This window comes from Athene noctua, chromosome 10, assembly GCF_965140245.1.
Source record: "Athene noctua chromosome 10, bAthNoc1.hap1.1, whole genome shotgun sequence".
NCBI lineage: Eukaryota > Metazoa > Chordata > Aves > Strigiformes > Strigidae > Athene > Athene noctua.
In genome coordinates this window covers 1,450,572-1,470,065 of record NC_134046.1, presented here as the reverse complement: position 1 = coordinate 1,470,065, position 19,494 = coordinate 1,450,572, and the positions used below count along the sequence as shown (strand labels likewise).

At 43.2% G+C, this 19,494-nt stretch overlaps 1 protein-coding gene across 3 annotated transcripts in view; it reads right to left on the bottom strand.

Annotated features, from left to right (window-relative positions):
* CHCHD6 (coiled-coil-helix-coiled-coil-helix domain containing 6) overlaps positions 1-19,494 on the bottom strand; it is a 115,943-nt gene that overhangs the window by 53,432 nt on the left and 43,017 nt on the right. For all 3 annotated transcript variants that reach the window (XM_074914567.1, XM_074914565.1, XM_074914566.1), the window contains one exon: positions 350-420. In XM_074914567.1, the coding sequence (XP_074770668.1) occupies positions 350-420 (71 nt within the window). The remainder of the gene's footprint in view (positions 1-349; positions 421-19,494) is intronic.

Genomic DNA, 19,494 nt, shown 5'->3' with positions numbered 1-19,494 from the left:
TGATGCTATTCTTACTCCCATGTACTAGCCCAGTGCTGCAACGTGTAGGTTAAATACACTGGGTCAGTGTTGGAACAGATTAAACACATTCCAGTGCCTGTTTGAACACCCAAGTAAATACTCGTATTCAATGTGAATTTTCCAAGTCCGTGTCTTCTCCCTCATTCTCCCCTGCAAGATCTAAGAAGCTTGGCACAGGAAGAGGGGATGCTAGCTTACGGCTTCTCAGCCCCCTAAATACCTGACAGGAGATGACTTCACACTCCATTTACGGAATGTCCAGAGGCCACACACAGACCATTTTGAAACGCAACTGGAACCGCTGAAAAGAACAAAAATGGCTCCTCACTTTATCCACTCCTCTGCCTTGGCGGCTGCCTCCTGGTACTGCTCAGACGTCAGCTTGTAGATCTCTGCATTCTGAAACAAAAAATACAATGCTCAGCTCTAAAAATTAAAGGCATCTCAGATCTTACCCCCTCACAAACTTATCTTCTATAACTAATAACTACTCCCAACAATGAACAGCATATTCAGTTCAAAGAACACAAAAAAAATGCTTAAAAGTTCATTTTATTTTCAGCAAATGCATCAAGACCACAACATGTCCTCCATTCCGCGCTTCACCTTTGCGAAGGGGAAGGGGGGGGAAAAGGTTGCTAACAACCAACCGTCAGCTTTGATTATTCCGTGTAACCGCAGCACCGAGTTATTCTGAGTTAGGTTGTGTTTTGTTCTCTTTCCTCATTAATTGCTGTGAAGGATCTTGTAAGTTACTGACGTGCAAGTATCAAAATTGGCTGCTAGCACTGGAAAATCCATTTTACATTTCAGTGCGTCTACTTATGTTACTTATTCTTTAAAAGAAAATTATGCAGCCTGTTTGCCTTTTAACAACATCGGGAGGCGTATCAGGTATCAGCTAAGGCACTGCCAAACAGAGTCTGGAGTGTCTTGCTGCAGGGCTTAAGAGGTTTGCATTAAATTCTCCTGAGCTTGCACAGAAAGAGTTTTAGTTCACAAGTGCTCAGCCACTGAACACGGAGGACGGATTCCTGCTCCCGGCTGCCCTTACGAGCCTCCCAAGCACAAACAGCAGAAGGGAACGGCTGCGCACCCCCAGCGACTTCGCCGCAAGGTCTTGTGTCACTAAACTGCTGATAAAGCTGCTTTGGGCAAAGCCTCTGGACTTTATACTGAAAAAGCTGCAATTGCCTCACTCAAAGCTCATCTGCAAGGCCCTTAGTCTGAAAAGGCACATGTAGAAAATATGCAATAATCAATCAAAAATGTGACAAAATGGTTTTGAAAGCGAGGACAGCTATTCATTTAGGGCCGGTTCTAGCTGCTATCTCGTCTCTCCCCAAATTTGGTCATTTTATATAGAATACTATTCTTGCCCTCCTTCATTTATTTTCCCATAAATGCAGCTGTGGTCCTGCGCATGATGAGACGACACATATTGTTCAGTGGTTAGAAAAAGGAAAGGACAGATATAACTCAAGTTCTATTAGCGGTTCTGCCACTTGTGCAATCTTGGGCAACTCACCATTTTCCATCTGCAAGCGAGGGATAACAGCTGCCTGGATCACTGAAGTTGTGTGAAGCTTAGCTAATTGGAAGGTTTATACAGGTTTTCAGAGCCTAGGCTTCAAGGTGCTATATTTAAGCGTTTTATCTCTGGTGCCTGAATTTATGTCACATACCAAAAAACCCACAGAACAGACTTTGCTTTTCCAAACTTTGACCTAGGAGACAGACTTAAACTGAAAAATCATGGATGAGTAACCACTTCAAAATGCATTTTGCCAGCAAATTGTCATTAAAGTTTTCATTTACTTACTTGTTACATAATGGTCAAACTTCTATGCTATTAAACCCATTTTACTCCTTCCTATAATGAAATGCTCAGCTTTTAATGGAGCCTTTTTCTCTGTCCTGTAAACAGACCTCATGACTTTCAGCTCCCTGCTGTTACTTATTCACACATGAAACCACAAGACTTGTGCTTCATTAATTAAATTTGCCATTAAAAATTAAATACTGTGAATAAGTAGATGTAAGCGTTATCTCCATAGGTTTCATAAGTCTCACCGTTTCTCCAATTACTACCCAAGCAATTTTTGTATTTCATACTGTCAGATTTCTCAAAGGGACTGGATTTGAGAGATCAAAATGAGAGAAAGTGGGAAAGAGAGAAAGCAAGGTAGTAAAATTAAACATTTTTCAGGCAATAGGAAGTAGCCCCGTCAGATACTATTAGCCTGCAGCACTCTGCAGTGAAACAGCAGCAGGAGAGGAAAACAGGAACAAATATGTTGTACGTGAGACCCAGCATGAGGCTGGCATTTAACCCACCTAAAAGAAAGAAGTAGTAGCCAACAGATTCATTTACTGTTTGTACTGTCAATTAAAGTGGTTGGGGCACAACCTTGCCTGCTTTACCAGAGGGAGTCCAACTGCCCAGTACCATGGGCAGCCCCATCTGCAACATCATCAACTACAAACATGGGCAAAAATAGCTGGGAAAGAAACGGCTATGAAATAGCTCTGGATGCTAGAACTGATACAAGCAGGCAAGCGAGAACCTGAAGGGAGAGGCAAGAATCTCAGTGAGGGAAAGGAGGAGAGACGTGGCCTCAAAGAAACCACAAGACACATGGCACAATGGGAAGATCGAGGAGGGGCACAGAAGACCTTCAACCTGAAGATGCAAAATGCTGAGTTTTAAAAAAGAAAAGGAAGCATCTTTGCATGTGATCCAACGGGGCCTCTTGCCTTTAGATCAGACCTCTCTACGCCTTCTTCCCCCCTCCCCTCCCCGTCAAAAACCCTACAAACCAATGAGTGTTCAATGGCATGAATCAGTACCTGTAAACGCTTCACCAAGGAAGAGAAACAGAGTTTTACTGTTTAAACCTGACTTTGTTCAAAAAGCAGACCTGTTAAACAGGTTTTCCTTGGCCTCTAGGCCCTTTCCTACCTTGGGAAAGTCACATTCACTTTTGTCCTAAACACTAAATGCAACCAACAGCAACAAATGGGCAACAGGCGGGACTTTCAGCACGGGCAGAGTCACAGAGAATAATTCTCCAAGTATCCTCATCTGTATGACTTCAGACCCAGGATCTGCTTCACTGTCCGTATTTTACCTACCACACTATAGCAGGGGATAACGTTCCAACGGCCTACAAAAATCTAGGACTTCATAACAAGGTTGCAGACGAGGAGCCAAGCCAGGAACCACCTATGCACTTCCCACGACTTCAGCAGAGCCGTCCACACACAAGGGCTATTCAGCAGGATCAAGTGTGGTATTTGCACTTGAGACAAAGCCTGAGCTGCCTGTAGTCTTGGCAAAGTCCTTTAGCATCATAAAACAATATTCAGTTGCACGGTAAAAGAGAGAACATTCAACACAAAATTACAAGACATCAATGCTGCTTTTAATTTACTCTCACAATATTTGATGCTTGAGATAAAATGGCAGCTCACAAAGAAAAAGTTGAACATGAGACCTCAACTATTATTAAATAAAGCTCCTGGCAGCGTTAGTTGCAGAAATAAGTTTAAAAACATGACCAAAGGACACCATAAGGGCTCAAATAACAAGAGACACAGAAAGAATGAATGAACCACCTAAAATGTTTCACTTCTCTCAATAAAGCTGAGCCTTAGGGGAGCCAACTTCAGAACATCAGAGCTTTGTCATATGGGGAGAGCGCTCTCCAGAGAGGACAAACAAACTAAACAAAGAAATGTTAGTTTGAAAGATTTTCCCCTGCTATTAAATGATGGTTCGTAGCAAATAATAAAAACACCAAGAAGTTATAAAAATACATAACTAGAGCCTAAAGACCAACAGAACCTGCTTTCCTTTACCCTACTGCTTTCCTACAACAGATTTGCTGCTATACCCTTGCTCCTCACTCTTCCCAAAACACCCTTGCACTAAAAATTCCCCCTCCAAAGGGAACCAATGTTAAAATTCAGAGCTAAATTTGGAGTAATTTTAATTCAGCATTCCTCCTTGGCTGCAAACATGCAGAGAAACTCCAACACTCACTACTACATCTCGCTACACTGTCCAGGTCCTTTCCACAACATATAGCAAAGAGAGTAAGAAAACAATATAGCAGAAGATGGAGTTCTCAGGGTTATTTCAGGAGGGAAAGTAATTGAAGCTTAAAGAGAAAACCCTGCCAGCTCATTCTCACATTGACATTAAAGCACATTCCTTACAACTTCAGTGAAACATGCGCTACTTGCAGTAACATGTAAAACAGAAAACCAAGCAACACAAGCACGAGGAACTAGAAATTAATGAGATTTTAGGTGAAATTCTTTGTGAATGTCAAGCAGCAGTAGCAAAAACCTGAGACTGGGACACAGATTTCTCCATCGGGTTCAGTCCGGGTCAATAGATCAGAAGGTGTTTGGATTTAACAAAAAAAAACCCAACAAACCAATGAACCACCATCACCACAGCTATCTTGAGATATTTTGACACCTCAGAGTATAGGAGCTTGTCAGTGGTCACAGTGCTTACAGATACAAAGAGGATTAACAGCTGCTGAAATGCTGCCAGCCTAGATGAATGCGAGTGATACCTCTGATGAAACGGAGCAGGCCAGCAGAGGCCTTGACAAATGCTGCAGACGACAGCCGGGGGATTAGATGGTACAATCTGCCTCGCACCTGACAGACGCGTTGCTTCGAGCCCCTCTCCTGACACCCGCGCTCACCAGCTTCCAGCAAACAAGCCCCAAGCTTCCTGCCACAAGCCCCCCTGGAGCCGAAAGGAGCACGAGCGCGGTGTCGCAGGGCAGGGGGAACACGCGTGTGCCCCACGGGTAGGAAACACCACGAACTTGGGAGAGAAAGGGGAAAGCAGAGGTTACTCCTTATGGATCAAATGTCAACGTCCAAATCCCTGCTTCCAGCTGCTTCCAAAGCCAGAAATAAGACCTCACGCCATCCTGATAAAGCAGCACGACTGTCGCCTGCCCACACACACTTGAGGCCAGGGAACGCGCGCGTGCCTGGACACAGCTGCTGCCCCGAGGAACAGCAAGAAGCCACTTGGGTTAGCGCAGGCTTTGGGAATTGCCTTTGCTCACAGCACTGCCCTGGGGATCAGAGGGACACGCGGGCACGGCACACCTCACCGGGGCGCTGCCTCACACACGCGGTAAAGCAGGCTGCTCAGTCTCAGTGCTCCGAAGTCACATGCAAACGGCTCCTAGCAGATATGAAAAATTACCCCGTCTACCCGCACCCCTCCCACAGGTACAGAGGCAGATGAGCTGAACCGATCCGTTCGCTGGACAGCCCTTTGGATCTGTTAAAATCAACCGACACACTCAATCGCTGCTATCAACTTTGGCCCAAAGCGGGGAGTTTGGGAATTGCCGGATGCACTGCAAGAAACAATCTCTTCACCTCCTGAGCTCGCTCCTCTTGAGCTCCTGCTCAGCCTGTTTGTTGGTGTCAGCTAGCATTTAGCTAAAAGAGATCATTCACATTTTCTCCTTCCTATCAAGCACAAGTGCACATACACATAAAAGCTGATTAACAAGGAAGAAAAAAATATGCATATAAAGCATATCACGAGAGCAGGAAGTCAGGGGTTAAACTGCTGTTATCCGAATTCAAATGGTTTTTTCTCAAAAGGTAATAGAGGAAAGATGCAAGCAACTACAAACAGCTTGATGATAGAGAAAAAAGATTTTTTTTCAGCCAAAGCCAACTTCTAAACACAGCTCTGTTGTTTGCTGTTCGTGTGTGGGTTCATCCACTCCTCCCACTGAGACCAATAATGAAATGAGAGCATTGAATTTGTGTCATTCTATTCTTTCCTTCGGCAATAAGCTGTGAGATCATAAATTTTGGATTAAGATTCAGAGAAGACAGAAAAAGAGCAATGTCCACAGTAACAACACAGGAAAGTTAAACTAGTCATGGGCAGAAGTGTATTCCTGTTTGAACAGACCTTCTTGCTGCAATATTACCTTGAGTTGAAAGCAAAATATTAATTTTGTAGCATATCTAGACAGCTTCTCAAAGATAAAATCCCATAAAATGCTGATCTGCACAGAACTTGAGGGAGGCAGAGCTGGCGAGAAGGACCACAGCTAGGTTTATCTTGTGGATAACAAGCTAGACACAAAAGGTTAAGCTACAGCCCCTAAAGCACACCATGAATCAAAGCTACACACCCCAGGACCTCCCAGAACCAGGTTCCGCACCGAGATGTGGTGAAAACAGGTTTACAAACCCAGACTGAGATCGCACGCCAGAGCCAGACTGGCTCTACAAAGGTACACTGGGAAGAGTCCAATTAAAACAGGTACCCCACAGAAAGATGGTATGAGGAACTTCTTCGAAGAGCTGCAAGTGCCTCACTGGGAACATGCAGAAAAGCCTCGTGTGATCTTCAAGTCAGAAAGACAGCCAGCAACAAAGAAATTATTACTACAGAGGCGATTAAAAGGGGAAGAAGGAGCAAAAACACCTCAAAGATTTAAAGACTGTGTTTATATGAGGTTGTTTTAAAAACACACTGTTCTGAAAGACTGCAAATAAAACATTAGTAATTCTTTAAACACAAACTCTGGAAAGTAAAAGCACCTTCAAAGAGAAAGGCCATAAAATGCCAGCAGGCAAGCGAGGCTTTCTGACAAGGACAGCAACAGCAACGTGAAAGGCCCAGATTAACACCAACACTGTTGTAGGAGAATATCGCTCCTCTCTCCTCCTAGCTGGAAGTTTAATATAGGAGCGAGAAGTCTTAGGTGAGGAATTCACAGTAAATGCCCGAATCAATTATACCTGACAAGTGCAGGTAAACAGGCTTCCCGGGCATTGATTAAACATCAAGGGTTGTCAGCGTCGGCTGCAGAGACGTCCCGCACCCGGGTGACCCGCAGAGACACCGCGGCGTCCTGGCTCCAAGGGCACAGCGCTGCCTGCTGACCCCCACGCCCGCGCCGGGCCCCCGCCGACCCGTCACGCCACCAGGAGGGACTCCCAGATCACAGGGCAACGCTGCCTTTGGCAACTGGGCTTTGTCCGAGAGTGACAGGTGTGCAGAGCATCAGTGCTACGGGAAGGGGAGAAGAGAGAAAGGGAACTGCCAGAGTATCAAGAGTGCCAAGGTATGCAGCTGAAAGTTTCACTAGGAGGCTGACCAGCACTTCAGAGGGGAAAAAATAAAAAAATAAAAAAAAAAAAAAGAAAAACCAAAACAGAAAATTGGCAGTCATCAGGTACTTGTCATACATATAAAAAGATACTAAGTACATTCCCCTGTCAGGCCCATCACAGGAGCTTATTTCAGGAAGGGAGGAACATGATAGCTAAGGTTTGATGCCATCACGCCAAAGCTCGTATTTGACAGAGCCTCCAACAGAACTCCCACCACCTCAGGCGGGCACGCTGCAGCTAAAACTCCCGGCTTCCTCTGCTGAGAATAGCCCTAAACCCCAGTTATAAACTGCAGCAGCCGGCTCGGTTAACAGTTCCTGTCCCAATTTTAAATATCTAAATTATATTCACAACCCCATCGTTTTCCACAACAGGTAGCTAAGGAATGCAATTCACTGGATTCCCAGAGAAAGCCAGAATGGGAGGGACCCAAGGCAGCAGGATGTGCAAGAGGACTGGAGAACACTGAAGAAAATGCATCACATCCCTGTGCTTGCACGGGTAAAGGGAACTGCAAGGGAGAGAGTCACTATAAGAAACAAACAAACAAAAAACCCCACCGAAAACCAGAAGTATACCAAAGCCTGCACGTTCCACCCCCTCCCAGGGTTCTTCCTCTACCCCCAACTGCAAATTATTCTCCATGTGCAGCTTCCAGTAAATCAAGTTTTGCTAAATAACCCCGACATGTGCAGGGCTGAGAACCAGCCAAGAAGCAATGATGAGATGTCCCTGGAATGATTAAGGAAAATGCAGACATCTCTCAGGTTACAAGGAAGCCTGTTGTACTCTCCCCTTAGTGCATATGCAATGCTGCAAGCACTGTTCCGAAAACCTCTGATATTCAAAGGCTCATTTGGTTGACAAGGAGCCTGTGGATTCGTGGACAGATTGTCACACAAACTGTCAGGTTTTTAGAGAGACTATCAGACCTCTCTTTGCCTACGTTATGGAGCACATCAAAGACACAGAAGATGAACCAGACGCAGACTGCACAGATCTGACAGAATGGTGGGTGTACATATTCAGAATACTGTACTGCTGGGGGGGGGGGGGGGGGGGGGGAAGCTTAATGTGAATAATCAGGGGCTGAAAGTTCCAGAAATGTGACAGTTTTTGGCAGTGATTCTCATCTTTGCATTTATTTATCGAAGGGAGAAAAACTGCCATACTACAGGCAAACTTGGGAGAGGAAGAAAAATTATATCAGCAGCAATTTATTTTGCCACCATACTTTTTCTTTATTATTATTACTCCCAGAGCATTTTCTGAAGATATTTGTATTTTCAGTCAGGGTTCTCTCACTATGCTTGCAGCTTCTCTTCCCATTTTATCCTGTAGGAGAGACTGGTTTAATGATTACAGCCAAAAAGACTGCTAGGACTTTACAGGTCACTGTACACGGTTAATGACACAGACAAATCCATACTTTCAGAAGTGCCCGCTGGCTCGTGGCTCTGTCTGGAGATGCTCAGGAGCTCATTATTCAAAACTTCAAGCTCCAGATACGGGTAATCAGCACATCTGAAGAAATATACCATACCCGGACAGCCAAAAAGTGAAGTAACAAAAGCTGTTATAGAAAATACTAACCTTAAGCGTTAGGGTCTCGCTTTTTAAATGAGGACAATGTTCACTTATCTCCCAGTGAGCTAGAAACCTCAGTTAATGAATACCTGGAAAAAGTTCCCAGCTCCACAGCTCAAAAGTAGTTTTACAAGGATAACTTGATGTCATTCCCCTTTATTAGCAATACTTGGGCAAATATTATAAAGCTACAGTATATTTATTTTATATCTAGCAAAAAAGTTATTAGGCTATTTCTACCAAGAAGTATTGATTATTACTTAAAAAGGAAGATAAAATATAAAATGAAACACTGATAACAAGAAAAAGAAAATAGATTAACACAGATTCCTTTGGCCTGCCTTTACAATACCGCTGTCACATAACCTCCAGTTCTCCCTGCAAGGCATCAGTTATGCCAGAGGAAAGAACACTAGTATCTTTTTATATTTATTTTGCTATTCAAAATAGATTGAAATTCTCTACACAATAAACAGAAAATAAATACGATGTTTATCCTAAGATAAAAAAGCCAAGGAGGACAAAGGAGAAAGGATGGTAAAAAGGATAAGAAAGAAATCAGAAAATATTTGTAAAGCAATTTCCTTTCCATCATTTGACAGTCTCATTCTCTCTGCTTTGAGTGATCTTCTCTTTCACAGGGTTTTTAACGGAGCAGTTTTGCCTCCTCTGAAGAGGACAAGGCATTGAAGAGACATCTCTGTAGCTGGCAAAGAGCTTCTGAAGTCTCCAAAGACAAGCCCAGAAGGACCGCGGACCGCCAATCAGGTGGAGAAAGGCATTTTCACAGCAAGGCTATTGAGATGTAAGGATTAACATGAAAACCAAACACCCAAAGAGAGCAGAGGCAGCCCCGCTAAGGCTTCGTTCCCATGCTCCAGCAGAGACCACTCCCCCAGCCGGTGACTGTCACAACCCTGGTGCACGATGTCACCGCAGCCTTCAATGGCTTTTGGTCACCACCAGCTTAGTATCGCACTTTCATTACAGAGTCCAGGCGGAGGAAAGGCAACAAGGCATTTCTCACTTTTAGCCCATTCCAGAAGAATAGGCATAACTACTTATTAACACTAAACCAGAAAGGTCTCAGAAAGCCTTTGCCAAGGCACCTCAGGACCGTAACTGGAAGAGGGTCACATGTTTGCTGTGCTACACACCCGTGGATGCAAACTAAATCTACTGTCAGAATTAAATCAATGCAATCTCTAACGCTAAGGAGTACCACATGCAAACAACAGACCTTGACACTGGGACTAAAGGAGAAAGAAATAACAGTAGGCTTAAAGCTCAAAAGAAACATTCTGGTTTAAGCATCATAATTATCAGGGCTTTGCTGCTGTAGCTGATAAACTGTAACAAGGAAAGGCTTGGGAAACAGTGTGGTAAGGGTTTCTCTAGGCTCATGAAAACATGTATGAGTTTTTCACCCACAACTACAAGGCCAAACAAAATACCCTAGCCCTTCAACCCAGGACAGCTTGGGCTCAGAAATCAGACAAGAGGAACACAAAGAAGGGACAGAACTATACTTTCGCTGGGGAACAACAGGAAGGAAAAAAACCCCAAACATCACAAACGCTGCAGACCTGGAGCCAAATCCTCTCTCCACAGAACAAGCGAACACACACCAGAGTTACCACCCAGCACTGTCCTGTTTTCAGTTGCCAAGGACAAATTCTGTCTTCCTCACTGGGATGCTAGCGTCGACAGCTAGGACACTTTTTTTTTTTCCCCCTTGTTCTTCCTGCAACAAGCCCTTGCCTCTAACTGGAGGAAGAGTTATCTCAGTGCCACACGAATGAGTGATTAGCCATCAGGATGTAATGGCTTGTTGCTGCTGCTAACAGAAGCTGTAGCTCAACAAATGACCTCAAGGTGAAAGGTCTCATATACTACACTTAATTCCCTACACAGTCAAAGGAAATTTGTGGTATACATAACTATTATGAAAAATAAAGTTTAAAAAAATCCATATACCTGCCCAGGCAGGCACATAATGCAGCATTTTTACATGCCCCTATATGAGTCTTCTCCCTTTCAGGAACCACAGTCCAGCCAGTTCAGGGCTTGCTGCCATGTCAGGGCAAATTAGATGATTTCTGTGTACCATCCAATACATCATAAGGCATCTTGGAGCAGTGGGGAAATCCAGACATTCCTCAATTGACCCAGGCACGTAAACTCACAGCAACCTTGCAGCTTGAAATTATGTAAGCAAAAATTTGGCTTCTGTTCAGAAGAATGGGGAGGGAGAAGGAAGGAGAAGGAATTAAGCCTTTTTTCTTATGAAAATAACTGAAATGCAATAATTGGGAAGGAAAAGAAAAGGTAGTTCTTCTCATAAAATAACCTAGATATTACAAAAGTCTTCTCCAATCAGAGGCTTAGAGTTTTATCTCAGCTCCCACATTTCTTTCTCCCACCTCTGGCTGCCCTGTGGCCCCTCGGACACCGGCACAGATGCCGAGGCCTCCCAGCGCTCTCTGGCCCTGCAGCCCCTCCTTGCTGCTCTCTGCGCAGGGCAGCATCTTCTGTCTGATGGCTGGTGAATACCTACCAGGGCAAAACTCTCCTCCCCACACTTGTCAGGAGAGTTCCAGTGCATACGAGATGTATGTTCACCATTTTTATTAGAAACAAAACAAAAATTTAGTCATTACTTCATATTTCCTTACAAAGGGGCTGGACTGCGAATGGGTGAGCCAGGTAATTTTCATTCGAGTCAAGGTGTTTAATGATAAACTGCAACTGGCATTGTTCTTGGTGCAGCAGAATATATAGCCAAACCATCAGTTAACCCCCAAAACGAGCGAACAAAAACCCCACCACTCATCATCCTGGGATCAGGAGATTCTGCGACAGACAAAGCAAACACCATTTGCAGTGGCTCAAGAGCTCATGGCGAGCCTGATGGTGCACATCTATTTAAGAACATTAAAACATGTTATTTACAAGCTACTTCTGAGTCACGCTGGTCTCTTGGGAACGTGCATTATATGTTCAAGAAATTGGAGTAGCTCTTTTATTTATGTTTCTTTAAAATGACTGGCAGATGGGGAAAAACCTTCAGAGAAGTGGCCCTAGGCTGTCATAAAACATATATTTAACACACCCACAGTAAACTACTAAACACACTCACTTCAGAAGGTACAGCCGCTGTAAATACAGAGTAGTCCCTTTTTAAAATCTGATCTCTGGACTACTTAATTCAGCACAAATGTGAGATGTTCTGTGGAGTCTACCCAATTTATAGAGTAATTATTAGCCATATTTTACATTAACTCGATGACAGCATACTCTGTCAGGGCAGAGCCATAATTTTAAGGACCTTTGCAAAATGAGCCTAGGCCTCGGCTTTATTTTTAAATCACAATAGTGATGCCTTTTTACCTGCCACATGTGGAAGGACTGCTGCAGGCTGAAACAGAAATCTCAGATTCCCCAAAGACGGGCTCTTATGCAAGTGGATTCCACATACAGAGGGAAGTTTTGTCTACCTGAAACAATTTCCAAGACTAAGTCTAAATCTGGAATATCCCAAGAGAAGCACAAGCTTCAATCATCCAAATCCCAGCAGACACAGACTCCAGCCTAAGGTCTGGAACATATTTAATCAATTCACTGTGCTAACTCTCTACAGTTTCATAAAATAGCCAATACTGCAATAACAGGGCCAAAAATTAATTGTACACTGGTTGGCGAAATACACAGAAATAACAGGCAGCACCGGTATTTATTGCAGCAGGATAATGTAGTTGGTGCTAAGGTACAACTACAGCACAGTAAAAGCAGGTGAGACAGGCAGTGTGCGTGTGTACACACGTATGTGCAGGCGAGTGCTGCTTTCCATTCGAAATGTAGCACCGGTTTTACTGGTAACAGTGCTATTTGTATATACACATATTTATAAATACCATTCTGCTTATAAACAAGCATGGAAACAGCACAAAGAGGCAGAAAAATTTAAACTATTAGGCAATAAGAAAATAAATTAAAGGAAAATCGGATTGAATTAAAAAAATGGTGAGAGAGGGTGTCAGAAAAGCTAGATAATGGGGAAAGCTCTCAGAGGTAAGACAAAAGCACCCCTTGATTTGCTCCTTTTGGACTCGACTTGACAAATACTCCGGTGTTGAGTTCTAACAAAGAGACAAGATCACATTCTAGGTCTTTTTGTTCTGTCTTTAGCAAGACTTCATAGTGATACACTGATGAGACCAGATACCAGATTGTTATCTAAATTCAGCTGCTAAATTCAGTGTTAAGACACTAAGTTCAAACCACACATTGCCACATTTATTTCACAAGTCGAGCCTGAGGATGGATTCCTCCAAGATGAAGCAGCCCATAAGCATCATTCTCTCCCTCTGCAAAGGTACTCTAAATGCCAGGGAAACAAAAATCACTGTAAGGCTCTGACAGTTCACCCTTCAGCACACAGACTGCAAATGCAGCTCTACACTAATCGTCCAGACTGAAGAGGAAGCAAACACTTAGTTGCTGTTTGCATAGAGGCTGCTTGTAATTTGATGTAATGTACTGTACATCAGTCAACACATATTGAAGAGAACATACACACTGCAGAGAAGGCAGAGAGGCAGTGCTGACATCTAACACATTTTATTTACCTTATTATAGATGTTCTCCGAGTTCATCAAATTACCAATCAATTTATCTGATCTCTAAAAGCTGGTGTACTGAGGTATATTAACGACTAAACTTTACAAGCTTTCAGCAAAACAGCCATTAAATGGGTGAGCTGAGCACAGGGTGCTGGAAGTCGGTTTGCCAGTTGGCCAAAGGCAACGACGAAGCAGCCTCTCCCCGCGGGCAGGGAGAGGCCGGGGACGCCTCGGAAGGGAAGGCTGCTCCTCTACAGGCTGCTCAGCCTAACGGGTACGGCGGAAAGAAGAAATTAGGGATGCTGTACTCCCTCCTCCTCCCCCGGCGTGACATTTAATGTCTGCGAATAACTGAAAAGAGGACAAGGATGAGAGGTCGGAACGAGTTCAGATGACAATTTCAGGTTCCTTCTTCTTTTGTTTTGTTCCCATTCAGAAATTTAACGCGTGCACGGAACAAAATCTTCAGTTCTCTAAATATCAAAGGCTGTGCCCTGAGAGACTGCGAGAGCCACCGTCGCCTGAAAGACAACGTCCACACAGCCATGGACAGACAACCCGAGAGAGTGGGAAGTGATCTGGGTGATTAGGACGGATCTTATCAGCCTATTTTGGAAAACTACACCGGGGATTATTCTTCTTGTGTTCAGAAGATTAAATCAACAGTTCGATGAACTGGGTGCTTCATTATATTGCTCCACTGGCCTGAAAGGCAAACTGCTTTTTTGGATCACAGCTGTTGTAGGCTGACATAAAGCACTGCTGGGTTTGTGGGAGGAAGGGTTTGCAGCAGGGGCAGGGGACGAGAACTGAACAAATTAGGTAAGAAAAAAAAAAAAATTGAAATTGTAAAGAATATTGTAAGGCTCAATTATGAAGGCAGGGACATGCAATACTTCTGAAAGGGAAACACATTTTTTTGAGAGCAGAACTTGGTTTCCCACTAGCTGTCCTTCCCCACAGCACTGGCTGGAGCAGTAAGCTAGTGGCTGGCACCACAGTGACCGGAGGCAAACAAAGCCCTTACACACACAGCAGTAGCTCACATGCAGCCCTAAGACATTACAGGCCATTTTATTGAGAAAGTAAACGGTGTCAGTGACACCTGCCAAGGCATATCAATTCATTTAGAAAAGGGCACTGAATCTTTAACTCCCACTGAGAGGGCAGAGGGCTCGGCTGAAGACAACACCTCTACACGGCTTGCTTTTTCAAAGGCAGGTGAGTGCTCTCGAGATGCAGCCTGGGATCCCAACTCGGGGAACTGACTCCTCATCCCCTTCAACAGAAACCCCCTGCCACCTTTGCCAGGTGACATCAGTTTGTTCAGCCCTGCAGAATCTGCTTAGAATTGATCATGAAGACCCAACCTGAACATATTCTGGGAGGCTTTTTTTTTTCCTCCACACTGCTGTCATTTTCTCCACAAAGATTTTTACTGAGATCAGTTACTGGCAGAAAAGCATAGAAATGACACTGGACACATGTAGGGGTGACCTTGGTGCACCAGAAGTGGGAGATTGCTCCAAGAAGAAGAATCAAGGCCAGTAAGAATAACAACCAAAAATAAGTTTGCTTGCCATTCTTTACACATTCTAAATGCTTTATAAACATGAATTAAATGGTAAATGCAAGGGCAAAAGGAGATTCATTTAAACAAACCAAGCAAGGTGAATGCCACACACAAAATTACAAGATTTGTGAAGCTAAGGAGAGAAAGAGATTCAGTCTACCTTATTAATAAAAAAAAGTATTGGTTTAATGCATTCCTTTCCCACTTGCATAAATACTCTACAGCTTATGAATACCTCTTGTGCTAATACTTACTGTTCTGAAAAACTACAAGCAGAAAAACATTGCATATTAATGTACCCATGCTCACAGTAGTCCACAGCCACCTAATAAAAGATAACGCGGGAGCCAGAGCTTAGGGAAATCCGAACAAAGAGCAGACATCATCTATAGCAAGGAGTTTTGACTTCATCTGCCGAGATTACCTTCACCCTTTCTCTGTCTTTAGACTGTTCAGAAGAGCTGCCCGTGTTGTGCCATACCATAGCACCGCCCTTGGCCTGTCAGGTTAAACCCAGCAAGAGGCCAAACAGCAAAAGGAGTCAGACATTACTTGGGAGAAAGTATACAATTAATATGCTAAGTGAAACCTCCTGGCATCGGAAGGGTTCCAGGAAAGACTGCCTGCCTTTCTTATCTGACTTTTTAAAGGATGCTTCTACCATATGGAGAAAGCAGGACAATGCATACATGGACTCCTTCATAAAACCCCCAGTTCTGAGCAATATATACGACAACTATTTACACTAAGCTCCCTCCCTCCCTGCTTCTCAGTAACATATAAATGCATGAAAGAACATCATCTTAAGCTTCTCAAATTGAGTGTTTCTAAGGTTTTCCTTACAGGATATTAGGTGAAAATAGTAACAAAACCTATAAAAAAATAGGTCAACAACAAAACCTACCGCCCCTTCACACACAACCCACCCCGACAAACTGATAATGCAGGAGGCAGTGGGAAGAATGGCTCCCAACAACAAATCACAGCACCGGTTTAATCCCAGTACAGCTACTTCATGCATTCGAATCTGCACTCAAAATAGCTGAACGCTGCTAGTAGCAGTAGTGTGTGGCATTTGCTCAACACAAGTCAGAAGTGCAAATCAAGTGTTAGGCACTACAAAGAAACAGAGAACCAAACAGTGACTCCGATACAGCTAGCATAAAAATTCAGGGTCCATCCGTACCTTGAGCACTTTGTGCACAGTTTGCTTCACACCTCTCAGAGAGGATTAACTAGATGTGGAAAAAGTTCACAGACAACCAGCCAGGATGATCAAGGCATCTGGGGCAAGTATCCTATACACCTGCCCTGATCTCACGCTCATCCCTGGACATCCACCGTGGGTCGCAGTCAGGACCAGAGTATGGAACTCGATGGATCTTTGGTGTGACACAGCACTGCTGCACTCACCATCTTACTTCTTCCAGTGCTTTAGTAGAAGATGTAGGGAAAACCCCCAAAGCTGAAATTATTTTTTCATAGATGCTCTTTCCTGTGAAAATTTTAATGACTGTCTAGAGAAACTGAGTTTCACAAAATCTGTTTGAAATAAGGTACACCCATAGTTCATCTCATGCAAAACTAAAGGCAAAGCCTTTTTAGCATTTTTATAGCTTTGCTGTTTCACAACATTTTGCCCTCCCATTATAAGCTATTCCATCATATAGATGGAATAACTGAGATAGATGGACTAAGTAATTGTTTCAAACTCCCAAAAGAGAAACAGCTATTAGAAAATGAGCGGTTTTTTGCTTCCAATTCTGTGCTCTGTCCAGTAGATTACAGTACTCTTTCAGAGATTACAAAATAAAAGGATAACGTTATTCACACAATCTGCTGCATTCAAGGGAACTACTGAGCTCAATTCTGTTCAATACATCTCAAAGACAGAGCCACAAGGGGGAAAGGGCCCAAAGACAAGCAAGTAGAATGAGAAACCTGGAAAAAGCCATTCCCACAAGCAGAGACTGAAAAGGTGAGGACTGCTCAGCTTAATGGGAAGGTAAAAGAAGGAACAGAAGTCTACAGATAATGAGTAACGAAGAAAACTCCTTTTATCTCTTTCACATAAAGGATATTAAACGGAAAAAAAGTATTTGAAACTTGTAACAGGGAATTTATATAGAAGTTAACCTGTGGCACACACTGCCACGTGATATTGGAGGCAAAGAGCTAAACAAGGCTTCAAGAAAGATGCCTGAGACACGTAGAAGAACGATGGCAGTAGTCCAAGTTCCATTACAGTGAATAAAAATACTGAATGAAAATAAACTCTTTTGCAGCAGGGCATGTGTCAGCCTCCAACTGACAACACTCAGGAAGACTCTTCTCCAAGTTGTTCTCCAAAAGTGGGGGGGGTTCGGTTTGGTTTTGGTGAGGTTTTTTTGCATCTTCCTTCAAAGCCTTTGAAAACTGACCACTGTCAGAAGGAACAGGACAGTCTCTGTGTTTGATTCAGCGCAGCAGCTACTATGTTATAAGGAGCATACAACAATTACTTTTAGCATCCTACCGGGAAGGTACTTAGTTCTTAACACCAAGAGTTCAAAACAGCCCTCAAAACCAGTCTAAGTCTCCTGCTGCTGACTTCTGTTGTCATGCAGAAGTGGGGACAAGGCCAACTACAGGTAGGCACAGCAGGGGAGGAGGGGGGGAATTCCTGACAGCCTGCTCCTTAGAAGGAGAAATTTCAGCTGACTCCATGCACTGGTTCACTCCCAGCACAGCACCTTCCATCCACCATGGCCACACCCCAAGTGACCATTCCCTCTGAAAACGGCAGAGAAAGTAAACTTCTGTTTCAGAGCAAACTTCTATTCCAGAGCTCCTCCCCGCCTCATCCTTTTACCGATAGCTTTTTTCTGACATAGACACACACGTACATACACAGATATATAAAAATATATCTAAGCCTGCGTTGGAAGGTTTTAGCACAGTGGAAGGAAAAATAAATAAATAAATGTCAAGGTCTGCGTGCATTCAACAAATAAAAGCAGAATTATATAAAAGCAACAGCTAATAAAAAAGATTGTTCTGTGCTGTGTTTTCCATCTTTCCAACCATTATAGGAATAAAATTATCCACAGAGAAGATCAAAACCCTTTTTCAAAACTAATACAATTAAGCTTTATTACACTGTTTCAAGTACATTTCTCTCCTCTCCCTTCTAGCCCCCACCACCTCCCACTCCAATCCAGACTAACGGTTGGAGGCATTCCTCTATTTTATTACCAGCAAAATGCTAGTGTTTAAGGGTCAGAAACTATCTAGTGTTTCAAGAGAGGAAAGAAAACCTATCCTTTTTATCCACTTGCTTTTGTACACGTAAGAACTAGAAGACAGTTGCTCTGCAGTTTGAATAGGACTATGGGCAAGTCACCTCACTCCCCCGTGAAGATCCTGCACTAAAATATCCATCACCTTGTTTCAACAGTTACCCGGTAGCAAGGGACATAGACCTGAAAAGGGAAACACAAAAATACAACAAAAGACTTCAAAAAGAGAACAATGCAGCCTGGACACAAACTTGTCCCCACTCCACTGTCCATAAAGGACAGACACACATACAAATTTTCCCTGCAGTTTCCGCTTCATGAAACGAGATCCGGAGAGAAGAATATAATAGAAGCACACAGCATGAGACCAAGAAATTGCAAAAATTCCCTTTGCGTATGAACATATGGACAACTGTGATAATTAGAACGATAGCTGCTAGATTGTTTGCAATTTCACTGAACAATCCCCATTATCTAGAAATAGAATTTAAAAATCTGAATGCAACGCTGAGTGGTAGTTTTAATAGTTTATTTTTTAATGAACTGTATGGATTAAAGTGTTGCAAAATCGTATCATGTGAAAATTGCTCGTGGGCATGTTTTACCATCAATGGCTTAAAAAAAAAAATGCTGTACGGACAATCATGCAGTAGCAGGGAATGAGAAGGGGAATAGATGTGCTGACAGTTTTCTACCATTTCTATAATCTGCAGTTTTGCCATGTTCCATATACACCACCACGCTGCATGTTGGTAGTAAAGCTGATTCCTCTGTCTCGTTACAGCCCACCTTTTCCATTGTTTGCACTTCTTTTTAGTCACATAACACAACTACAAGTTAGATGTATGCAACTCCCTGTCAGGAGGTCTAATTGCTTCAAATTGGAGAAGATTATTCTCCACATTTATTAAAAAAATAAAGACTACTTATAACATTATTTCATTTTGCCAGGAAGTGAAAAACGCATTAGTTCATAAGGAACAGCATGGCTGCTCCTATTTTTATGGCATCAATTTTTAAAAACTCATCACAGTAAACAATTAAACACAGAACCAAATCCTATGTTTAGAGGAGAGATTCAAATCCCTAAATGGATTTTCAAAGGTCATTTCAGGCTTAAAAGATGCTTGACAGTGTCTCTTTAAATCATGTTCATTTCAAAGGCTTATCCAGCAAGAACCAGGCAATGCACTACAGCACCCTCCTTTGAACTGCTGGGCTCCCCAGA